This window comes from Vitis vinifera, chromosome 6, assembly GCF_030704535.1.
Source record: "Vitis vinifera cultivar Pinot Noir 40024 chromosome 6, ASM3070453v1".
NCBI lineage: Eukaryota > Viridiplantae > Streptophyta > Magnoliopsida > Vitales > Vitaceae > Vitis > Vitis vinifera.
The window spans coordinates 19,587,963-19,611,102 of NC_081810.1; the positions used below are offsets into that span (position 1 = coordinate 19,587,963).

General features: G+C 32.8%; 2 protein-coding genes across 3 annotated transcripts; one reads left to right on the top strand and one right to left on the bottom strand.

Moving 5' to 3' along the window:
* The first annotated feature begins 8,318 nt into the window (after positions 1-8,318).
* On the top strand, positions 8,319-12,013 carry LOC100244850 (non-specific phospholipase C2). Its single transcript, XM_002276127.5, has 3 exons — positions 8,319-9,587; positions 11,194-11,373; positions 11,521-12,013. Exons 1-3 carry the CDS (start codon positions 8,507-8,509, stop codon positions 11,808-11,810), a joined length of 1,551 nt encoding a protein of 516 aa, XP_002276163.1. The 5' UTR covers positions 8,319-8,506; the 3' UTR covers positions 11,811-12,013.
* An 892-nt stretch (positions 12,014-12,905) lies between these two features.
* On the bottom strand, positions 12,906-20,775 carry LOC100250010 (hydroxyproline O-arabinosyltransferase PLENTY). Of its 2 annotated transcripts, none has more exons than XM_002280221.5 (9): positions 20,684-20,775; positions 19,718-20,333; positions 18,502-18,569; positions 18,205-18,406; positions 17,840-17,937; positions 17,654-17,723; positions 17,481-17,552; positions 17,147-17,260; positions 12,906-13,358 (listed from the first exon to the last, which is right to left on the bottom strand). In XM_002280221.5, exons 2-9 carry the CDS (start codon positions 20,132-20,134, stop codon positions 13,296-13,298), a joined length of 1,104 nt encoding a protein of 367 aa, XP_002280257.1. In that variant the 5' UTR covers positions 20,135-20,333; positions 20,684-20,775; the 3' UTR covers positions 12,906-13,295. The 2 variants fall into 2 exon arrangements, with proteins under 2 accessions (XP_002280257.1, XP_010651516.1); XM_010653214.3 differs by having other exon boundaries at positions 20,449-20,749.
* Between the last annotated feature and the right edge of the window lie 2,365 nt (positions 20,776-23,140).

The window sequence follows — 23,140 nt, forward strand, 5'->3', positions numbered from 1 at the left end:
CTCTCTCTTTCTAGAGGTGGAGGAAAAAGTCATTAGGAAACCCTAACCCATAAAAAAAAAAAAAAGTATTTATAGGGTTGCTCATGGGGCTTAAGTGACTTATGCCCATTGGTCTTAAGTCAATTAAGCCCATCAAGGTTTGGGTCACTTAATCTAGCCTAAAATGAGTCCTAATTGATTAATTAACCATGTAGGGTCATCTAATTGATCAATTAGGCCAATCTAGAGACCTTGTTCATTATCTTTTGTGCAACTTTACGTAATTACCAAAACATCCTTATGCACAAGAATGAACCTAAAGCCAATCCAACATTCACAAACCGTACCATCATGGTATATAAGCTTAGAGCGGGGACCATTAGGACTCATAGGAGTACAAGCTCCCTCATAATCCATTTCTAAAGTTGATTCAACATTCCACTGAAAAGAATCAACCGCAATTCAATACCTTATGTAATTAACAATGAGACGAAGCTTGAGTTTGTGACCTACTATCCATTACATGTAGAGTCCCCATGAAATAGTGTCTTTAATATAATAAAGTAGTACTATTACCTATCAAGATTACCTCTTAAATCATTGAGTTACAAATCTCATGTATTATGCAATCAATTAATATACTTTAACTCCAAGGAGCATATGTCAAATTCCACTAAAGAAATTACTGTGACCACATATTTCATAATCACATGTCCTTTAGATCACCCGAGAGGACAAACTGTCTCAATCACATGAGATATCATGGTGCCTCTATTGAGAATACCTATTGTCACCAACCTTCATCATCAGTAACCCAATCCATAAGGATATATGGCCATTTTAGGGTCTCATCCGTAAGTCAAAGTCTCTTGTTGATTTTGACACAAGCTTAATATCCTCTCAAGCTTAAGAGTTCATACAGTATAGTAACTTGGTAAATCATGATAATTAATAGCTTTGCGTTAGTGTGCATTACATACATTAGTGCACTCACCATGGAAAACCCATCCTGATGCCCAACACAAGTCATCCCTCCAATTCGGAGGTGATGCACTACAGTCTCTACTAGATTGCCCAAATCCATGAACCAATTGTAGACAACTTATCTACTTACAAAGAACTTGTGACTTGTATCTTATGTGCAACCGCTAATACACATAGGTCATGTACAATGTAAGATATATGAGTTGAATACTCAAATCAATGTCAATATACCAAAATGATAACAAGATGATAGTTAAGTCTAACTTTGTTACATTATGTCTTGATTTTAAGGGCTCGATCCCAACAATTTTAATCAAGTAGTTAAGACCTTTGACTTTGATCAAAATGAGGGTGAACCTTGTAGGTACAAGAAAACATGGTGGCCTTTATGATCTTATACGTTAATGACATTCTACTTATTAGTAATAATGTAAGACTATTGTCATCAATCAAGATTTGGTTGTTTACTCAATTTCAAATGAAGAATTTAGGAGAAGCGTAATATATTCTTAGGATTTAGGTCCTATGAGAGCTTAAGAATAGGAAATTGATATTGTCTGAAGCCACCTACATTGATAAGCTTTTGGTAAAGTATATAATGCAAGAGTCCAAGAAGGGTTTATTACCCTTAAGGCATGGAATTCCTCTTTCTCATGATCAATGCCCTAAGATACATGAGAAGAAATAGGGGTAAAATCATAATTTATAAAAAAAATTAATTAATTAATTAAATTAACTTAATAAGGGTAGAAAAATCTTTTTGCTTTTAAAACCCTAGGAATAAATTAGATTTTTTTTCTTATCTTTTGTATTCAGAAAATCTTTTTACACGAATATTATAGAGATCAGATAGTATTTGGTAACTTGGGGCGGAGGAATTGGAAGTTTAAGGTTGACGATTTATTTTCCAAGTAAGATTTTAACCTTTAGATTATTATTTTAAATTCGTTAATTAGTTTTGAATCATTAAAAATTTGTTGGAAGATTTCAATCTCAATTAGGGTTAGTTTATTTGATTTTTAGATCACAATATTGAAAATTTATGAATATAGGTTGTCTTATTGATGAAAATAAGGGAATTCTGAATATTCAAATGAATAATAATAAAAAAAAAAAAAAATCATAGACTGGGATTTTTGAAAAAAGAAAATATATGGATTATAGGATGCAAAGAAAGAAAATTAAAAATAACATATAAATAATAAATAAAATAAGAGTTGCACCATTTTTTGGAACTGTGAAGAAGAAAAAAAAAAAACAAAAATAGTGTACATGTGTGTCATAGTGTACTATAAGGTTATAGAAAAAAAAATGTGTGTAGACAAATTGAGAAGAGGTTAAATGTTGGGAAACAAAGAAAAAAAAATGTTATAATAATAATAATAATAATAATAATAATAATAATAAATGGTGGAGATGGGAAAAAAAAAAAAGGAAAGGAACGCATATGCACTTGATGGAAAGAAGGCTTTGTAATTAATAATAATAATAATAATAATAATAGTTTTTTGTACAAGTTTTAATTTAATTTAATTACATCAAGAAATAAATACTTAAAGTAAGATTAGGAAGGAATATGAATTTTATAAAAATTTGGAAACTCACTAAATTAATTTATTATTTTTTAGGAAGTTGAAAATAATATTATTAATAATAATGTTGACGTAGGAAATTGAAAATTGATTAGAGTGACTAAAACTAAATAAAATATTTTTAGGATTGACAAATTTATATGTTTAGATAAATAATTGATAATAAGTATTGTGTATGATATTATGTTAGGTGAGGAGTAAACTCTTCAAGCTAAATTCTCCAAGGTTTTTAAGTGCTTCTTTAATGTAAAGGAAATTAATGCAGATTTTGTAAAAGGAAATAATTTTTTTTTATATTGTATTTTGAAATATGTAAAAATGTTATTTTTATTTCTATCAATGGATCAAATATATGTTTTGTATGAAAACTTATGTTTAAGTATTTTCTTTGTTTTTGAAAAAAGAGAATTGTGAAGATATGACATTTTGTTTGTAAGTTTGAATTAATGAAATGAAGTGTTTGACTCTGGTTTCTATAGCCTTAGTAAATGGGTTATAATTATTGACATATCTAACCCTAATCAACGAGTTATAATAGTTGACATTGTATAACTCTAGTCAACGGGTTATAATAGTTGACCTTATGACCTTAGTCAATGGGTTATAATTATTGACCTTTGGTTTTGTTCACCTTAAATGAAACAAATTTGAAATTAGTTATTTATTTATGAAGTCTCACCTAATTGAGTATCATTTTTTATTTGATAACCAGAGTAAAGATATTTTGAATATATTTGATTTGGTTTTAATGTGAAATTGTTTTGAAATGGATATGAGAAAGTTTTGTTGAAAAGTTTTGAATGTATTAGCTTGTTTGACTCAAAAGTTTTTATGAAAATAATTACATGTTATATCTCCGGTCTATAATTATAATTGAAAAGGTTTGATTCATGAAATTATATTGATGTTCCTTATTAAGCTTTAAACTCATGCCCCTTCATTGATAATTTTTCAAGTACTCTCAGTTCAAGCGAGGAATGATGGCTAGGTTGGGGAATTTTTCTTTGTTAGGATTTTGGTTCAAACTTTATTTTGAACATTATTTAGATGTTAAAATTTAATTCCCGTTTAAATTATTTGAGTTTAGAGTTATTTGGACAACAACACTTTGGTTGATGTGTTAGTTTTTAAAGTTGATATCTGGAGATTTTAGAATTCATTTATTTTCCTACTCTGAATAGGAATTTAGTAATTGATAATTTCCAGTTACAAGATGCATGTTTGTATCATTTCCATTTTGACTCTTCGGGCTTGAGGTGTGAAATGACTATCATGCCCTTGGAGTAGGTTTTGGGGCGTGACATTTATGCATCAACAATGGGTAGCCTTATGTATGTGATAGTATTTACTAGATCAGATATTTGCTTCATAGTAGGTATGGTGAGTAGATATCAGTCTAACCTAGGGCCAAAACATTAAACAATTGTCAAACATATATTCAAGTATCTAAGAAGAGTGAGAGATTATATGCTTGTGTTCCACAATGACGAGTTAGTACCTAAACGGTACACAAATTTAGACTTTCAGTCAAATAAAGATTCTTGTTGGCCTACCTCCAATTTGGTATTTACTTTTGGTGATGTGGCTATTATTTTCAAAAGTATGAAGCAATCTTGTATTATTGACTCCACTATGAAATTGAGTATGTTGTAGTTTCTATTGACTTCATTATAGAAGTCGAGTTTGTTGCAACTTCTGAGGTAATAAAGGAAGTTATTTAGCTTAGGAAGTTCCTCATGGGACTTATGTTTGTACTCTTGGCTATACAACCTGTGACACTATTTTGTGACAATAATGGGATAGTAACACAATCTAAATAACCAAGAAACTACTAAAAGGGTAAGCACATTGAGAGAAAGTACCACTTGATTAGTGAAATAGTATAGTGGAGTGATATAATGGTTGAGAAGATACCTTATGTAGTGAACTTGATGGATCACTTCAACAAGACATTGATAGGGGAAGTCTTTGAAGTCACAAGGATAATATAAGTGTCAGATGTGTATGTAGTTTGCTTTAGTAACATAATGCTTTAAAGACTAATGAGAGATTGTAAGGATAGAACCCTTAAAAGGATAACATGATGTAAATTTACTATTTATTTTTAATTATATTCTAGTTGCACTTTTATCTATCCTTGTTTCATGCATGATTTTTTATGAGCATTTTGGTCTACATTTTTTGCATGGTATAAAACTTGGTTGCATTAGGAGTTGCATGGAAGATCCAAGTTATGAGTTCCTTGCAAGTAGATGATTTCTTTATAATTAGTTTGTGGACTTAGGCAATCCATTTGAGGTTGTAGTGCACTACCTCCTAATTAGAAGAATAACTGGTCTTGACCATCATGATGAGATTCCCATGGTGAGTGCACTACATTGGACTATAGTGAGTTATGATGTAAAGCTATTGAGTTATCATGACTTTACAAAACTACAATGTTGTATTATCTCTCAACCTTGAAAGAATATTAAGTTTGTGTCAAAGTTAACAATGACTTTGACCTACGGATGAGATCCTACGGTAATCATGTATTCTCCATGGATTAGGTCATTTTTTTATGGAAGTCGATAGCAACAAGTATTCTCAATAAAGACACATGATATATCATAGGATTGAGATAATGGGCTTAAGAAAACTATGGTCATAATAGTTTCTTTAATGGAAGTTTACATAAGCACTTTGTGAGTTAGAATATGTCAGTTGATCACACAATAAGAGGATTTGTAACTCAAGGATAGTAAAGGTAATGAGAAGTTGATAGTTTTCACATTGTTAGATTATAGATACTAATTTATAGGGAGACCGTATACAATGAATAATAGGTTATAGACTCGAACACTTAGTGTCTGGTTGTAATATATATAGGGTACTAGAGTATAATTGACTCTCTATAGTGTGATATTGAGTCAACTTCATATTTAAATTTTGAAGGAGTCAGTATTGTCCTATGGGTCCTAGTATTTTGTGTTCAAACTTATATACACTAATGACATGATTTATGAGGGTTAGATTAACTCTTGGTTCATCTATATATATTATGGCGTTTTGGTAATTATGTAAGGTTGCATAAGAATTAGTGGATGACATCTCTAGAATAGGTTAATTGATATATTGGAGTGTTAATAAGTTAATTAATCAATTAGGACCTTTTTAGGTTAGATTAAATGACTTAAGCACCAATATATGGCATTAGGTTTAATCAAGTTATGCTTGTATTAAAAATTCTCTAATTGAGAGTACTTATAAATAGTCTCAATTGAGGGTCTTTTCATGAAATTCGGAAGCCTAAGGCTATATTTGGTTCCCAAAAAATTTGAAGGAAAATGTAAGGGAAAGAAAATATGAAGAAAAAGTGAAGGAAAATAAAAAATAGATTCAAAGTCGATAAATTATTTTCATATTTTTCTTTAAACTCATTTTACTTATTTTCTTCAATTATATAAAGATTAAATGATTTTAAAATGCATAAATTTCTAACTAATCTTAATTATATGTGATATTTTTTGTAACATTTAATTTCCTTGATATTTTTTTTCCTTAGTACTTTCCAGGAACCAAACATATAGGCTCTGTTTGGTTCCCGGAAAATGCTAAGGAAAGGAAAAAAAATGTAAAGGAAAATAGTTTTCTTTAGTTTGGATGACATGGAAAATGAGATGGAAAAAAAATATAAAGGAAAATATGAAAGAAAATACTGTAATATTTTCCCTGTTATTTTCCTTAAAAAAATAAGGAGGAAAATAAGGGAAAAAGAGAAGGGCAAAGGGGGGGAAAATTTTATCAATTCTGCTCAGCCTCCTCTCCTTTAGGACTTCAAAGCACCTTGCTACTGTTAAAGGCCAGAAAGAATTTTATACAATCTAGCAATTTTTTTTTTTTTTTAAGAAAAAACCAAGGCAATTTTTGGAAATTATTTTTGAAACTTGAATTATTCTTAACCAGTTTTTTTTTTAAAATCTTTTTTACTATACTTTAAATATAATTTTTATATGTAATATTTTACCTTTTTCTATTATTTATCATTATTTTTAAGGTAATTTTTTTAAAAATAAGTGAAAGTAATTCAAATATATTATTTAAAAATATAAAATTTTGTGATTTTAAGAAAATCATTTTATGTTTTTAAAAATATAAAATTATTTTATATTTTCTAATTATTAAACTTATTTTTTTGATCTTTTATTTTAGAAAACATGAAACTGTTTTAAAAAATAATTCATAAACATAATTCGAAACTATATCTATCATTATTTCATAATATTGAATAAAAATAAAAATAAATAAGACCTAGCTAAAAAATGATGAAATTTAGGTATAAAGTAATAAAATACAAAATTATGAAAACCGACTACACACATTAGACTTAATAATTGGTATGTGTTCTTGGAACTCACCCAAAAAGTATCATTTTGGTGCTCTACTAAGACCCTTCTTTTCAATAAAGGTACATCAAATTAACCCTTTTTTTTTCTTTTCTTTTTTTTAATATATATATGTATATATATTGTGCGTGTAGCATGCAACATATAATAATCCTTTCTCCATGTAAAAATATATGAACATATTTTATTTTTAAATTTTGATTCCGAAAATCCTTTTGAATTTTTTTAAGAGCTTTTTATTAGCTATAAATGTTCCCTTGAAAATAAAAAATAGTTATTACTCGTATATTTTATTTGTATTACATGAGGAAAATTTTATACATAAATCTTATAATTATTAATAAAAAAAATAATAGCAGAGACCTTTTATAAGCAATGTTTTATGTCGAAAAATTCATGTTTTTCAATAGTTTTTTTATTGGATTAATTTATTTTATTATTCAACAAATTGATAACCATTTAAGACAATTGTTGATTTTATTTTCCTTCCATTTTTTCTTACATTTTTTTTTTGTGGTTAACCAAACAAAAGAAAATGAATTTTTTTTTTTTTTCCCTTAAATTTTCCATGGATAACCAAACAAATGAAAAAAATTATATTCATTTCCTTACCTTTTTCTTTCCTTCCATTTTTCCTCCCAATTTTCTTTCTCTCGCATTTTCCGGGAACCAAACAGAGCCATAAAGGATTGATCCTTCTATCCTCGATACTTTACAAATCTTGTTAAGTCAAATTATAGTTCAAATTACTTGATTTTTCCCATGTTTTCAATTATTAACCTTTTTCTTTTAATCAATCGAATGAAAGAGTTTCCTTAAAAAAAGTTTCATTCATCTTCAAAATCTTTCCATTTCCCTTGTACCCTAATGTCACCTCCCTAAGGTAAGTGTCACCAAGATTTTAAAGCTATAACATACTCCCTATACTTGGGAACCACATTTTGATACATACTTTTGGAATAATCAATATGTTATTGAATTGGGTGCAACCGATTTGGCCAAGGTCTTAAGAAATGGGGAAGGATATTTGATTGGTTGATGTTTTTATCTTCTTTCATAGACTTATAAAGACAATTGACTTGTAAAGAATTCTTAAACTTGTTAAAGATCAAGCAGAACTTTGTCTCTCTTCCGTCCCCAAAGTAGAAAAAAAACTCCTCTATTTAAAGATGGAAGTTTTTTTATTTGATTTTTAAAACTATTTTTAAATTTGTCTCTCAACACATTAAAAAAAAAAAAAAGTCAATTCTTCCAAATTAGTATTTACAATTTTTTTAGTTTTGAAAATCAGATCGAATGAGTGGAGGAGTGGAGTGGATGAGTGGATGAGTGGGAATCTGTGGGATAGCCCTTGAAAGTCTGAAACTACCCGCATTCGAGGGTCACGAGGTAACAGTATCCAAATTCACGAGATCCCTTCCAACTGTCTACCTCCATGCAAATCCAAACCTGAAAACGACACCGTATCAGACCTACCCCACCTCCTCCTTGTCCCCAAAAACCAGCGGCGCCACCACTACCACTTCCCTCCAACACAACACTTCAGATCACCATCTCTCCCAAGAAATGTCCATCACCAAGCACAGCTCTTCAATGGAGATCCTCATCTTCTTTATACACCTACTCCTCTGCACCACCGTGACTCCTTTATCGAGCCCCATCAAGACCATCGTCGTGCTGGTAATGGAGAACCGCTCCTTCGACCATATGCTCGGTTGGATGAAACAAATCAACCCTCAAATCAACGGCGTCGATGGTTCTGAATATAACCCCATCTCTCCATCCGACCCAACCTCCCCTCTCGTCTTCTTCACCAACACCTCCCACTACGTGGACGCCGATCCACCCCACTCCTTCCAGGCCATTCGCGAGCAAATATTCGGTTCCGACAACGCCTCCGCCGACCATCCACCAATGAACGGCTTCGCCCAACAAGCCACCACCACCTCCGCCGCCCCCCAAACCGTCATGTCCGGCTTCGACCCCTCCATGGTCGCCGTCTACAAAACCCTCGTCTCGGAGTTCGCCGTCTTCGACAGGTGGTTCGCCTCCGTTCCGGCGTCCACCCAGCCCAACCGCCTCTTCGTCCACTCCGCCACCTCCGCCGGCGCCACCGGCAACATCCCGACAATGCTGGCCAAGGGCTACCCCCAGCGAACCATCTTCGACAATCTGGACGCCGCAGGAGTTCCATTCGGAATATACTACCAGAATATTCCGGCGACACTGTTCTACCAGAGCTTGAGGAAGCTCAAGTATCTCGACAAATTCCATTTCTATGGTTTGTCCTTTGAGAGGCACGCGCGGGAGGGGAAGCTGCCAGGGTATACTGTGATAGAGCAGCGGTACATGGACACTAAGGTGGAGCCGGGGAACGACGACCATCCGTCGCACGATGTGTATGAGGGACAGATGTTTGTGAAGGAGGTGTACGAGACACTAAGGGCGAGCCCGCAGTGGAACGAGACTCTGTTGGTGATCACCTACGACGAGCATGGCGGATTTTATGATCACGTGCCGACACCGGTCCGAGGGGTGCCGAGCCCGGACGGGATAGCGGGGCCAGAGCCGTTTCTTTTTGGGTTCGACCGTTTGGGTGTTAGGGTCCCAACCATCATGGTCTCACCATGGATTGACAAGGGCACTGGTGAGTCACACCCTCACAACCTTCATCATTTCTTTTAATCTATAATAATTTTGTATAATTTCATTAATTAATTTTAACACTTCTTTTTAAAAAATGTTTAGTGATTGTTTTCAAAATCTAAAAGCATACCAAAAAAGAAAAAAAAAATGCAAGTAATAATAATAAATTGGTGTTTTGTGTCTTTTGTTTTAATTATTTTGAAAATTTGTTTTAAGAAAATATAATCAAATAAATATTTGTTTTCTTATCAAGTTGCTAGTTTAATGGCTACTATTTACATGCAAATTATAAATTATGTTGACTATTGTAATAAAATGATAAGGACATGGTAATTATTTTGGAAAACTGTTCTGAAAAAATAGTTTTTAAAAACAGTTTTTTAATGTTTTTGTAAAACATAAATCTATTTGAAAACTTAAAATGTTTTTAACCTATTTTTAAATATATTTTAAAAATAATTTTATATCTAATATTTTATTTTTAATTATTTTACTTATAATTATTTTTTAAAACATCTCTCAAAAAACAAGTGAAAACAATAAAAAACAACTAAGAGATGTTATCGAAAATATCCATTCTTTCTATTTTTATTCCCAAAAATGCTTTTATGAGTTTTTGTTTTGGAAACTAAACTGTTACCAAATAGATCCTAAATGAACTATTCTAGATTTACTTTGGCTTATTATGACGTGTAGATAAAATATTATATAATAATAATAATAATAATAATAATAATAATAAGAGTAGAAGAATGTAGTTGAGAATGATTATATATGTAATATTAAATTATTATTTAACAATTTAACATTTTGATATTAATTAAATATTTAATAAATGTCTTTTACATCGAAGAATGAAAGAATGCTTTTTATGATTTATCACAATAATTAATTCATACAACGTCACTTTGTAAGTTATGATGTGAAAAATAAGCTTCCCCTCCTTTGCTTTTAAAAAGTGAGATGGGCTGAAAATGGTGCATGGGATTCTGGTCTTTTGTCTAACAGTGATATCATATCTTAGACGATGACACAGCAAAGTGGAGCCAATGGCTCTTCCTTTACGGCCACCAGCAGTCTAAAGTTAGAGGCAACAAACCATATGGGTTTGTTGGAATGTGGTTGGGGGTGTTTCCTTGTGTTGCAAATTTGTCAAAAATATTGGTCGAACTTCTGTAGAGATGTTTTCTTAGTTAGAACGCTACATGGGGTTCCACCTCTATAGGATCAATTTCGGTTTAATGATTTCCTCAAGGCCGAAAAGAAAGATGGACCACTTCCAAAATGTCATACCAAGACAATCAAAAGAAAAGGTAAGAGTAGTCACCAGACTCACCACAAAGAGCAAACCTTATCACAAAATGATGATATTCCTCAAAAGTATCTGCAAATTGCTTCACATTGAAAGCCAAGCTGATCCATCAACCCATAGGAAAAATCTAAGGCTTCAATTTGGTGAGTACTGAAATCCCAATCTTCACCGTTGAAAGTGAAGGTGCAAGGTACAAATAATGAGACTACGACATGAATAAATGAAAGTTCAATAATAATGTAGTCAAACCCAAACTCGTATTATGTATCTTGAACTTATTACGATGGTGATGCAGTTGTTCATGGGCCTAATGGATCACCATTCCCGACATCGGAGTATGAGCATTCATCCATTCCGGCAACTGTGAAGAAGATCTTCAACCTGAGCTCTCCTTTCCTAACCAAGAGGGACGAATGGGCTGGCACCTTTGAAGGGATTGTCCAGACCCGGACCCAACCCAGAACTGATTGTCCAGGTTAGTCACTCTAGACACAACGAACCCAAAATTTGGCCTAGTGTCAGGAACCCCTCTAATTCACTTTTGTCATGTCTGTTGCTTATCTAAACCTGTTTGTTTTGATCTAATTTTTGTTTTATAAATGTCTAATGCAAATTTCAATAGAGCAACTTCCAAAACCGATGAGAATGAGGAAGGGAGAGGCAAATGAGAGTGCGAAGCTTAGTGAATTCCAGGAAGAGCTACTGCAGCTTGCAGCAGTGCTGAAAGGAGACAACATCCTGACAAGTTACCCAGAAAAGATTGGAAAGCAAATGAATGTGAAGCAAGGGAAGAAGTATATGGAAGACGCAGTGAAACAGTTCCTCGAGGCAGGGCTTTCTGCTAAGAGAATGGGTGTTAATGAAGAACAAATTGTCAAAATGAGGCCATCCCTCACCACAAGATCACCATAACCCTCAACCAAGAACCCATAACAAGATACTATGTGAGAAAGATGCCAAAATATATGAAATTGGAACTGTTGTTTTATGTCCATATAAATGAGGAAGAGAGGGTGTAGAAAGGCAAAAAAGATGAAATAAGTAGAGGCAGTACAATCATTGTATTATTTGACTGTTAATCATGTAGGTTTGTTAATAAATTTAATTCATCACAATATACCCTGCTAAGTACAGTGGAGGTTTGGACTCAATAGGGGAGAGGGGCAGTAATGGCATGAACAGTCTGGGTCCTTAGCTAATCTTATTTTTCATAATATATTCAAAGCCTAATCTTAGTGCAGTAAAAAATTCCATTGGTATCTCTTGGGTTTGGAGAAAATTGGGCTTCATAAGAGAGTAGTTATAAGATTTCTAAATCAAGGTAAAATAGGAGCTGGAGATTATCTCTTGTGAAAACCCAGAAGACAGCTTGTCAAGTGGAACCATATCTCAGAAACTAGAAGCCCCATATTCAACTTTACCCAGATTTATCCGATTATGTGGCTTGAAGATGGTTGGTTACATCATCTGCAGGGACAAGTCTTATGCCCCAAGGAATACCTAGTCAGAAAAAATAGTAGAATAATTTTACCAGGACAGCTTGTGCCGTATCTCATAGAATGCTTTGAGAAGTCCTTTGGTTAGATTTTATGAAACCTATAAAACAAGGCCTCAACTTGGTTCCAAGACCAACATTGGGCAATCCAGGTACAAGCTCCAAAATGAAACCATCACATTTATATGGGTGACAAGACAACACACCCTTCAGTTCGAGGTGTCTTGAAGGTGGTTACTGTATTCTCTTGACACTCAATGCCTACGTCTTAAACAGAACACACCCCTCAGTCGGACCTATCTTTAGGGTGAGTATTGTAGTCTTAGCTCTCGATGCCTACTCCATCACAATCCCAGACGAGGCAAAGAAGGCAGAAAAAAAAAAGGGGAAAAGGAAAAACATAACAATAATGATTAGGTGGGCTTAGCCAGGTGCCCATCCAACAGGAATTGGAAGTGTTACAGCATCTAATTGGGGAAAAATAAATAATAGTAATGACAATAATAATTAAAAAAAAAAAAACCCACTGGCAGGAAATGCCATGAAAGGTATACATGTCCGAATATGTATATAATTCAAAAGGGTATCATGACTACAAAGAGTTTTCAGTTTAGAGGAGGCACTGAACAATTTGATAAGCAAAAACTTGAACTATAAACTCAATCCAAGGAATGTAACAAATATTTATACAAAAAAATTTAGTGGTCTCCAGGGTTTAAATTTAGAAATGTGAATAACAAAATATGTGTTATTTGACATATCAAGACATTTCTTTTATCTATGCAGACCGTTCCTTTCTGTTACCTGTAATTTGTATCCATGGATTTGTCCTCGGGGCCACTGATATCAGTAACCAAAATTAGGATCCACGCTTGTTGTCTTCCTTTGATCAAAGCCACTATTTACTCCACATCCCACCCAGGAATATTAGCAGTAGCCTCATTCACCATTTGTACAAGTCTTACCTAATAACAGAATTAATGAAGGAATTATTAATAGGTAGAGAGAGTGAGAGAGGGAGAGAGGCAATAGGCATAATGAAAGATAGAGAACAAAGAATCACAGAAACCTAGTAGCAGGCATAATGAATATGGCCAAGTTAAAAGAGATAAGAAATACTTATCAATACTCAAGATAGGCTTTCTTTTTCATTTTCATTTTTTAAAAAAGAACGGCTACCAATTCTTTTGGCCTGATCGCTAAGGAGTGCTCATAAATCACCAATGAAAGCAGAGAAACCACAAGTGAAATACATGCTAAGGTGTAATGCCATTTGGAACAACCTCAGTTGTGAAGGCCAACATTTAAGCAAAAAAAAAAAAATTGACATTTTAATTGGAAAGTTTGTATAGCATATAGGATTAGGAATAAATACCCTATTACTAAAGGACTTCATGTTCCTTGATGCTTAAATATGCCATAGACAATACCACCATCCAAACACTGACTTTAGACAATGTTACTATCCAAACACTAACTAGACATCAGCTAGCTGTGCCCCCATGCCTGCATTAGGGCATAGAGAGGCAACTGTTGAGGTGATCTGATACAGTATGATCCCAGGACTGCACAATTAGACGTGGGTTTAGCAAGTTCTGCATAACAACAAATGTATTGATCCTACAATTCACTGAATATAATTTAATGTAGATATTATTTGTTTCATTTTGACAAAAAGAATTTTATTTCATTGCTAGGCATTTTATTTGATTTAATATAATTTCTATTCAGTCTATCCTACCATTCTGAGGCCCCCCACCCAAAATCATTACACTTCATTCAATTGTTTTCTAACTGAATGACTTTCATATTGGATTGAGACAAGTACTAGTTTCAAATTGTCAACTCAGTTATTTCAAGAAAAACATCTTCGCTAGATTTCTTGTCAACAGAAGAACATTGTCCTTTTCTTTTCTTGTCCTTCTTTATAGTTTCCCATTTTTTTTTTTTCCTTTTGTTCTTTTTTCGCATCAGAATATCCCTTAAGACACATCTTTGCAAACAAGAGGTGTGTTTGGTGCAGATATCTTGTGGTCACAGAAAGGCCTCTAGACCCCAGAATGAGTGTCTTCAAATGGAATTTGAGAGAAACTGTCCCTTAAAGGGGTAAGGTCCATTTTGCTCAAGAACAAACCCACCTTGCAATGATTCCTTCACACTCAAGCTCTGACCATCATTCAATAAAGCTTTGGTGGATTCTATGAATCCCTAGTTGGGGTAACAAATCAAAACCCACCCTCCTCAGAGAATGGAAGCAGCTCTAACAGTTGTCAAAGGCATTATTGCCACTTGGGCTGCCATTTTAGCAGTAGCAGGTCCTTGTAAGGAGTTGTCACCAAACACTATCAGACTAAAAGCAATTCTTGATTCTAAAGCACTTAATCTGCATTCAGACACATCATTTGTTCTTCATATGCAGTATTATGAAGCAGTTCCTACAAGTCATAGGCCCATAAAGCTATTCCCATAAAAGGAAGCTAAACCAAATCTGCACAAAACCTTGATGGAAGAACCCCATCTCCCATTCTTAGGATGGTGGATTTTCACTAAAGGATAAATATGTGAGTTCTTTGTGAACTTAGTTCAAGTAATGAACTTAGTTCAAGTAGTCAACTTTGTCCTAAAACTGTAACAAAGTCATATTTCTCCACCAATTACAGCCTTAGATTCACGTGACACATAAAACTGCATAGAAAGTAAGGGTTAAGAACCCAACTCTATGGAATAATGGTGCTTAACAAGCAATGAGACAAACATTCAAACAAGTTATTGTGGAGCACCTTGTGGCTCAGAAAGCTAAATTGCTCTCCCTGTGTAGAAGGCATGTATGTGACTACTGACATCTCATACAATGACCTTAGAGAAGGGAAAAAGAAAAAGCTGAAAGAAAAAATAAAAATAACTAATAGACACCGTGGGTGTTGTCTACCAGATTAACATGGATACTAGGCTTTTAACGCTACACAAGGGCCTCTAGTGATCCTTTCCCTTGGCACATTATTTGGAAGTCTTGGGCTCCAATGAGAGTGAATTTTTTTGCTTGGGAAGCGTCTTGGAATAGAGTTTTGACTACCAACCAGCTGAAAAGAAGGGAATGGAACATGCCAAATAGATGTTTCTTGTGCAAAGAAGAAGAAGAAACAAATGACCACCTTTTTCTGTTTTGTACCAAGGCTGATATGTTGTGGAATCTGATCTTCTCCCTTTTTGGTGTGCATTGGGTTTTGCATTTCACTGTGAGGGGGAAATTTCTTGGGTGGAATGGTGCTTTAGTGGGTAAAGAAAGGGCGAAGGCGTGGAGGGCTGCCCCTTTATGCCTTTTGTGGACCTTATGGAAGGAAAGGAATGGGAGAGCATTCAACAATGTTGAACGGGCAGACCAAGCCATCAAATATTCTTTTTTGTATACTTTTGTGAATTGGGCTAGGGTGTATATAGAGGATCATACTGTGTCTTTGATTGATTTTATAGATTGGTTGTTCCTTAAGGGGTGGGCCCTTTTGTCTTTGTGATGCCTAGTTTTTGGACGTTTAGTGTATACTTCGTGTGTACTGTTTTCGCCGTTTCTAGGTGTTTCTAATACATGCTCTTATTTACCTATCAAAAAAAAAAAAAAAAGGGAAAAGAGGAGCATCCCCCATAGATGCCCCACATTACGTAACAAGAATGATCCTCATGATGTATCAGCCCAATTGCACATCATGTAGCAATTGATCACTTGGGGTAGGTCCAAGGTTACTCATTTTGGGACCAAGTAAAAGGACATTTTTTTAAAAACAATGCCCATAATCTTTTCTAAAGCAGCAGCAGAACTAGAAAATCACCAAAAAGGTTTCTAATTTATTCATAAACAAATAAAATTCAACCCTCTAATTTACAATCCATACAGAAGGATGCCAAGAATGAGATGAACTGAGAACTGGTATTACAGTATTAAAACTGACAAACTATTTTAACACTCTAGACCAGTTTAATACTAGATAAACTAGTATACAATATTAGTCAGATAATGGTAATAGAGAAAACAAAATTTGTTGAATGGGTAATATTCATTAGAGCCATACTATGAAGCTAATAATCCTATTCATCTGACAAGTTGTAACTAGGTATCTCATGACTAACAAGTTTAGAGCAACAAGAAGATCTGAGTTACATAACAACTTCAGCGTATATTTGAGGCAGCCTTATTTATAAATAATAATAGTAATAAATAAATAAAAAGTGTAGATAGTTTTTATGGCTGTTTCAAAAACCAAATATAGCAACTGATCAAAACCATGGCCCAGATTACTTATAGGCTTCTTTTGGATAGCTTGTTCCTTTTGGCTTAAGCTAGAAGCTGAAGCCATAAGTTTTATTGGGGCAGTTTTGAAGTAATAAAAGTCCTTTAAACATAAAGCAACTTCTCACATAAGCAAAGAAGGGCTTCCATGAGAAGCAACATTCTCCTTACTTCTTAATTAAGCTCTTTTTAAGCCCAAAGCACTTTAATAGAAGTAGTCAAACAAATTCAGAAACTCTTATTGGACTTAAAAGAAGAACTTTTAACTTTTTCTGAAATCAATCCAAACAGGAACACAAACTTTTAAGCATGTGTAGAGAAGTGCACACTTGAAAAATCCTTTTGTTTTTGTGCATGGGTTTGATTTAATTCTGAGCTGAGTGCACTGCCAGATGTTATTTGAAACAGCTGGATTTGTTTTATGGTTTACTCAACAGGCCCTTGAGGAATGAAGATTAGGCATAGACATACCACACTTTCAGGAACACCAGGAGGAGGTAGGGTGAGATTCTTTGGTGGAGGGCCACTAAGAAATGATCTCTTGTCAAAACGCCATTCTCCAATCTTTCCATATGTCAGCTCTCCCTGAAGGGTTACCAACTTGAAATAAATTACTCAAGAAATAAATAATGATCAAGAATTTAACTTAAACAAAAAGAAAGTTTGGCAAGACAGCACTAGTAAATTGATGCAGGCAAAACAAGCAAGGCATAAATCAGTAAAGCAAGTGCACTACCATTTCAATAATAAAATAGTAATGTAAACCAGTGAACAGCAGTTGAGAGAGAGAGAGAGAATCTTTTACCTTCAAATTGTAGTCACATCCATATGTATAATGGATAATAAACTTCTTCCCAACTTCCAAATCCCATGGAGGCTGAAAACTTACAAGATGCATGTTAGTGATCCATGTGATATTCTATAAACATTAAGAAGAAATGGTGATATGCAGATTGAGTCATCAGGACACATGCAAACCTGTAGCATGAAGTCTTTACGAAGGATATGCTGCACACCATGCAATGCAGATGCTACAGCATATGCATACCTTTGTTTCAAAGAAAAAATGGAAACACATCAAAATTCATATCAGAAAACCAAAGAACAGTCACCATCAACTGACAGAACCTGACAGAAGATGAAATATTTTAAGGTACTACTCACATTTCTAGCACCCATCCAAAAGCTTTATCTGTCTCTGGATCATCTTTCATTCTCAAAGAAATATTCATCCATGTAGGTGCAATTTCCTCCAGTTGGGACTGAAACAGATAAGTCAGTTAATAAGACATCAATAGAGAAATATCGTGACATAGAAAAAGAAAAATGGTCAGCCCCAAATAACAACAGTTATAGTGAAGATGATGATTGTTACAGGAATTATTACCATGTGCTAATATGCATAGCACCCTTTTAAGTCTAGATCTGGTTGAAGCATGTTTTAAATAAAATGGATATAAAATGTACACAAAATGAATGATTGATCATTCGCAACAAGATTTAAGTAATTTAGAAATAAGAGCTTTGACCTTTTCAATAATTACAGGAGAATTTCCAATTGGATCAACATCAGTGACAGGACCCTTCTCCTTGGGATAAAACTTCCTTATAATTTTCTCATTGTCAGCCGGTTTGATGTAGAAAAATGGGAACCCTGCTGGATGGCCTCCATGTGCCAAGTTAGGTAAAGGATTTACAAATATGTGGTCAGGCTCTGCCATTAGAATGTATCTGCAATTGTTAAGATGCACTTTGTCTTTTAAGTTTCTGTAAAGGAATAGAACAATAGAGTTCTGGGCTGTTCAAAAGAAAAGTAATAAACTCACTCTTCCTCAATCGTAGCTTTTTCCAGCCATTGCACAAATGCCCATGGTCTATTTAAGACAATGTATCCCTGGGTACAACATTTGAATACAATGAGAATAAGGATACATATTGATTTTAGAAGTTATCATCTAATGAAATCCAATGTCTAAACAAATTTAAAAAGGAAAAACAAAAAAAAAAAAAAAAACAACAACAACAAGAAGCTAGAGATCATAAACAAGTAACTAAGATGTATGATGATTCCATCGAGTTGAGAGATGCTAAAGATATTTTTGAGGCCCCATGAACCATGTGTTCTTGTGGAAGTGCAATGACTTTAGATGTGTATATATGTTATACTTTGTCATGATAGTTACAAGTGACATTTTGTATTTTGGATTATAGATTTGATAGGAATGCTTGCATTTTTATCTACCACATTTTTACATTTTACACCTCCTTCCATGCTATTTGGAAAAAAGTTTCAACTTCAGCGTCAATGTATCTCCACCAGTATCTCCTTAATTTTGAACATCAATATTATTGCTCATCCAGTTGACCTTAAGATGTTGAGATTAACAATTGTTGAATCAAGTTGATATTATAATCATCCTAGATGTTTTTATCAGTGAGCATAGGTAAGTGCATAAATTACTAACATGATATGTACTAAGGCTTGATAATGTTTGGTTAGTGTGGAAGTTAAATTGAAAATGAAAATTTTTGTATTCCTCGTGAAAGTTCCATTGTTCTGTGAAATTTGATGAAACTATTTGAAGATAGATTCAGGAACTTGGGTTCCAGGAGTCTTGCTCTCTCACAGCAACCTTCAGGCTATTGACATAAAAGTAAAACATCAAATCATAAGAATGTTACTGCATTTCTCCACTATCCAACAATCTCCTCCTAACTAAATGATGACATTGCCATACATTGTTTGTACAGTAAACAAAATTTGTTCCTACAAGTATCTTGTCTTGTCTTGTCCTCCAATCATAAATTTACCCAAACAATCATGTAACCATTTCCTGGATCTACCTTTCAATTTACCCAAATATAACATATGGATGAGCTTCAAGAACAACATAAAAAATAAACAAATGAACATGAAATCAAACACAGCCCAGTTAGTAATAAAAAATGCCTTTCAGATAAAATTTAAAAAGAAACTACTTTATAAACAGAGGTGAAAATAAAAATAAAGAAAAGAAACCAGGAAAGTGAAAGATTTATTACCCGATCCAGCCCATCAGGAAGGGGATAAACCACAAAAGTCGGAATCTCATCCATCAAACTATCAGGACTTCCTGAATGCAATACCCGGGTGAACCCTCCCATTTCTGATCCAGGCATGTCTTTCACTTTCTTATACCAATAGTACATAATCCGACACTGCCATTGACTATAGGGAGCATCAGTTGCCGTAAGGGCGACATGGAAATACAAATTACGATTCCCCACTTTCTTTGTCTCCTTAGTCATCCTAGTAATGGGATCAAAGACATCGAAATCATCTGTCATCCAATTCCCCAAACCACTCCCTCTGTTGTGCATTATCATAGTTAATAAATTATAGGTAGCAAAGAAAAACCCTAGTGCTAGAAGCACCAAAAGCAGTAGCGATGCACGACCCATGCTTTTCCTCACAATCATCCTAGACTAATATCGAAACATAAAATCTCAACCACCCCAATTCAACCGAAACCGCCCAATTCTCCTATATACACACTGCACCAGCTCCAACCCAATTCACCAATTTAGTACACAGCATTGCAGCATATAAACAAACACTAGCATTACATAAATTTCAAGTCATTTCAGCACAGACCCAGAAACGTTTTCAAGCAACAACCTGCATTGCAAGCACAAGAAGATCAGAACAATGAGTGTAAGCGGCAGTCGTAAAGAGGAAAACAGAACGAGAATAATGAGAGAAAACGGTAGTCGTAAAGATGGAAGAAAAAAACCTCAATTTTCAGAACATATGATCAAAATATTAAGAACCCAATCATGCATAAATGTATCAAACAGGCACCATACAGATCTGGAATTAAACACAAAAATCAAATGGGCACACACTGGACGAAAAGGAGAGAAAATGGAGGAATGGATTAAATGCATGGAGTGTATGTATCGGCATTGGGGGAAGGAAACTCGAGGGGAAAACGAAAAGGGTTGATGAAGAAATGAAAAGGGCATTACCAAAAACGATACAGGGAGTTTGAGAGAGACGAGATTCTGGATTTTGATTTTCAACGCTGTCTGGAAAGTCTGCCAGACAGTCCTGACTTATATCGAAGAATGGCACTTTGATAGACTATGATGTTGTGTCCAAGGAAGTCATCTAATTTTTGTCCACCGTATGCAGCCTCACGCCACGTGGAACAGAATCGGTTTAAAATTTGGGCGCTTCCTTTGCAAATTTATTTGACTAATATCATTTGTTTGTCTTACTTCCACCCAAGATGAAAATATTAAAAAAATTGTGAAATATTGGTGGGTAGATTTTTATTTAAAAATATTTATAATTATATTTACAAATTTATATTTATATTTCATTTAATTATTATATAAAATGTATTAAAAAAAATTCATTAAAAAGATTGTTATAATGACTTTTAGGACTTTAAAAAAAATTTAAATTGAGATAATTAAAATTTATTTATTTAATAAAATTTTATTTTTAATATTTCATCTTTGATATGGATATAAAATTAATATTTTAGGTTTAGGGGAGACAAAGTGGAATTTAGCTTGGTGGAGAACCTCTCCCATTTCTTCTTGTATTTTATTTTTAATACTGAATTATTTTGAAATTAAACTAAATTAATATAATAAATTTTAGACAATATTTATAAATTTTAAATATGAAATAAATAAATAGAAACACGTGATACTTTCTTTTTATCTTCATTTGCAATGGAATAAAAATGCCAAGTCTTCAATGGATATAAGATTTTCCCTAAATTTGAAGGGATTATGTATTTAAGATTGTGTTTAATTACTAAAAGGTTTGAAAAAAAATTTAAAAAAAATATTTTTTAGCAGGAAAATCATCATATAGGTGGGTGGGGATGATAATAGGCTTAAATGTTATAAATTTCTTTCAATTAAAACCTATTGAAATTCAATGCATTTAAAACATTTCGCGAGACATTAGTTGTAATCATTAACACTTAATTTTTAAACCAAAATTTTGGGTTTTAAGCTTTACAAATTGTTATATATGATGATGGTATAATTTGCTATTTAAAAAAAATGATAAGTTTATTAAATATACCCAATTGATGTGATAATACAAAATATTTATGATGTTAATACAAAATAATAAATTAGATTAATAATGCATAATTTATTATATTATTCTTATAAAAAATCTAACATTCAATTGGACTTATCATTTGCAAGTTTGTGCAAATAAATAATAAAATTATCTTTATCTTTGACTTTTTTAAGTAATAGTTTATTTGACAATAATTTTAGGAAGTGTTTTTAGCCTAAAATATGTTTTTGAAAAAAAAAAAGTGTTTAATAAAATTTAGAAAACAATTTTAAAAATTTGAAAAATCATTTGCAATATTGAAAAATTACTAATAGTGTTTTCTTGAGAAACACTTGAAATGTGATTCTTCTAAAAACATTTCTGGAGAAAACATTTTGAATAAAAATACAATTAAATGCACTCTAAAACTTTGTTGAATAGTTGGTTCATTGTTCAAAAGGGAAAAGTAATTTTTTGGGAAACAAGATATATACTATTGATTAATTGCATTTATTATCATGATAATATTATTTATGGATAATATAGAAAACCACATTCAAATGGTAAAATTCCGCGTATGATAAATTTTATTCTACATAAGAATTATTAAGATAAACGACATTTCTCAATCATTATCATTCTCAACTCACCCTTTTTTATGTTTCTCCCTCTAGAAAACCACATTCAAAGGGTAAAATTATCATATGATAAATTTGATTTTTCCTAGGAATATTATTGAGATAGTCACCCCTTCTCGATCATTATCGTTCCTCGTCCACCTTTTTTTATAATTCTCCCTTTTACTTTTTCTTTTTCTTAAAAAAAATTAATATATTTTTTTCTTCTTCTCTTACTATGTTCTTAGGACCAAATATAGTGAAAAAAATTAAAACTTTTTTTACGTTATATGCACCTAAAGTTAGTAATTTTATACTTCAGTATAAGATATTACTCCCTGATTAAATTCCTATGAGCCAAATACAACCAAGCTAATACCTTGTGGTTTTATTGTATTAGTTAAAAATGTAACAAACTTGTCTTGGAAAGGATAATTTTTACTAGTATTATAAAATATTAATATTTCATTATAAAAGTTAAAATGGTTTTTCTAACTAGAAATATGTTTTATATTAAACTTCTTTTTAAATCATAAAATCTTTGATTTGTCATTGTGGACATAAAAAAAAAATAGTGGATTAAATTACCACTAATTCGTCTTCAAAATGAATAAAAAAATTAATAATAATACATATCCTCTTATGGATAAGTTTCCCTAATCTCCAACTATAAAAAGAATAATAATAATAATAATAATAATAATAATAATAATAAATTATTATTATTATTATTATTACTATTATTATCTTGTTGGTAAAACCTCTCTGGGAGAAGAAAAA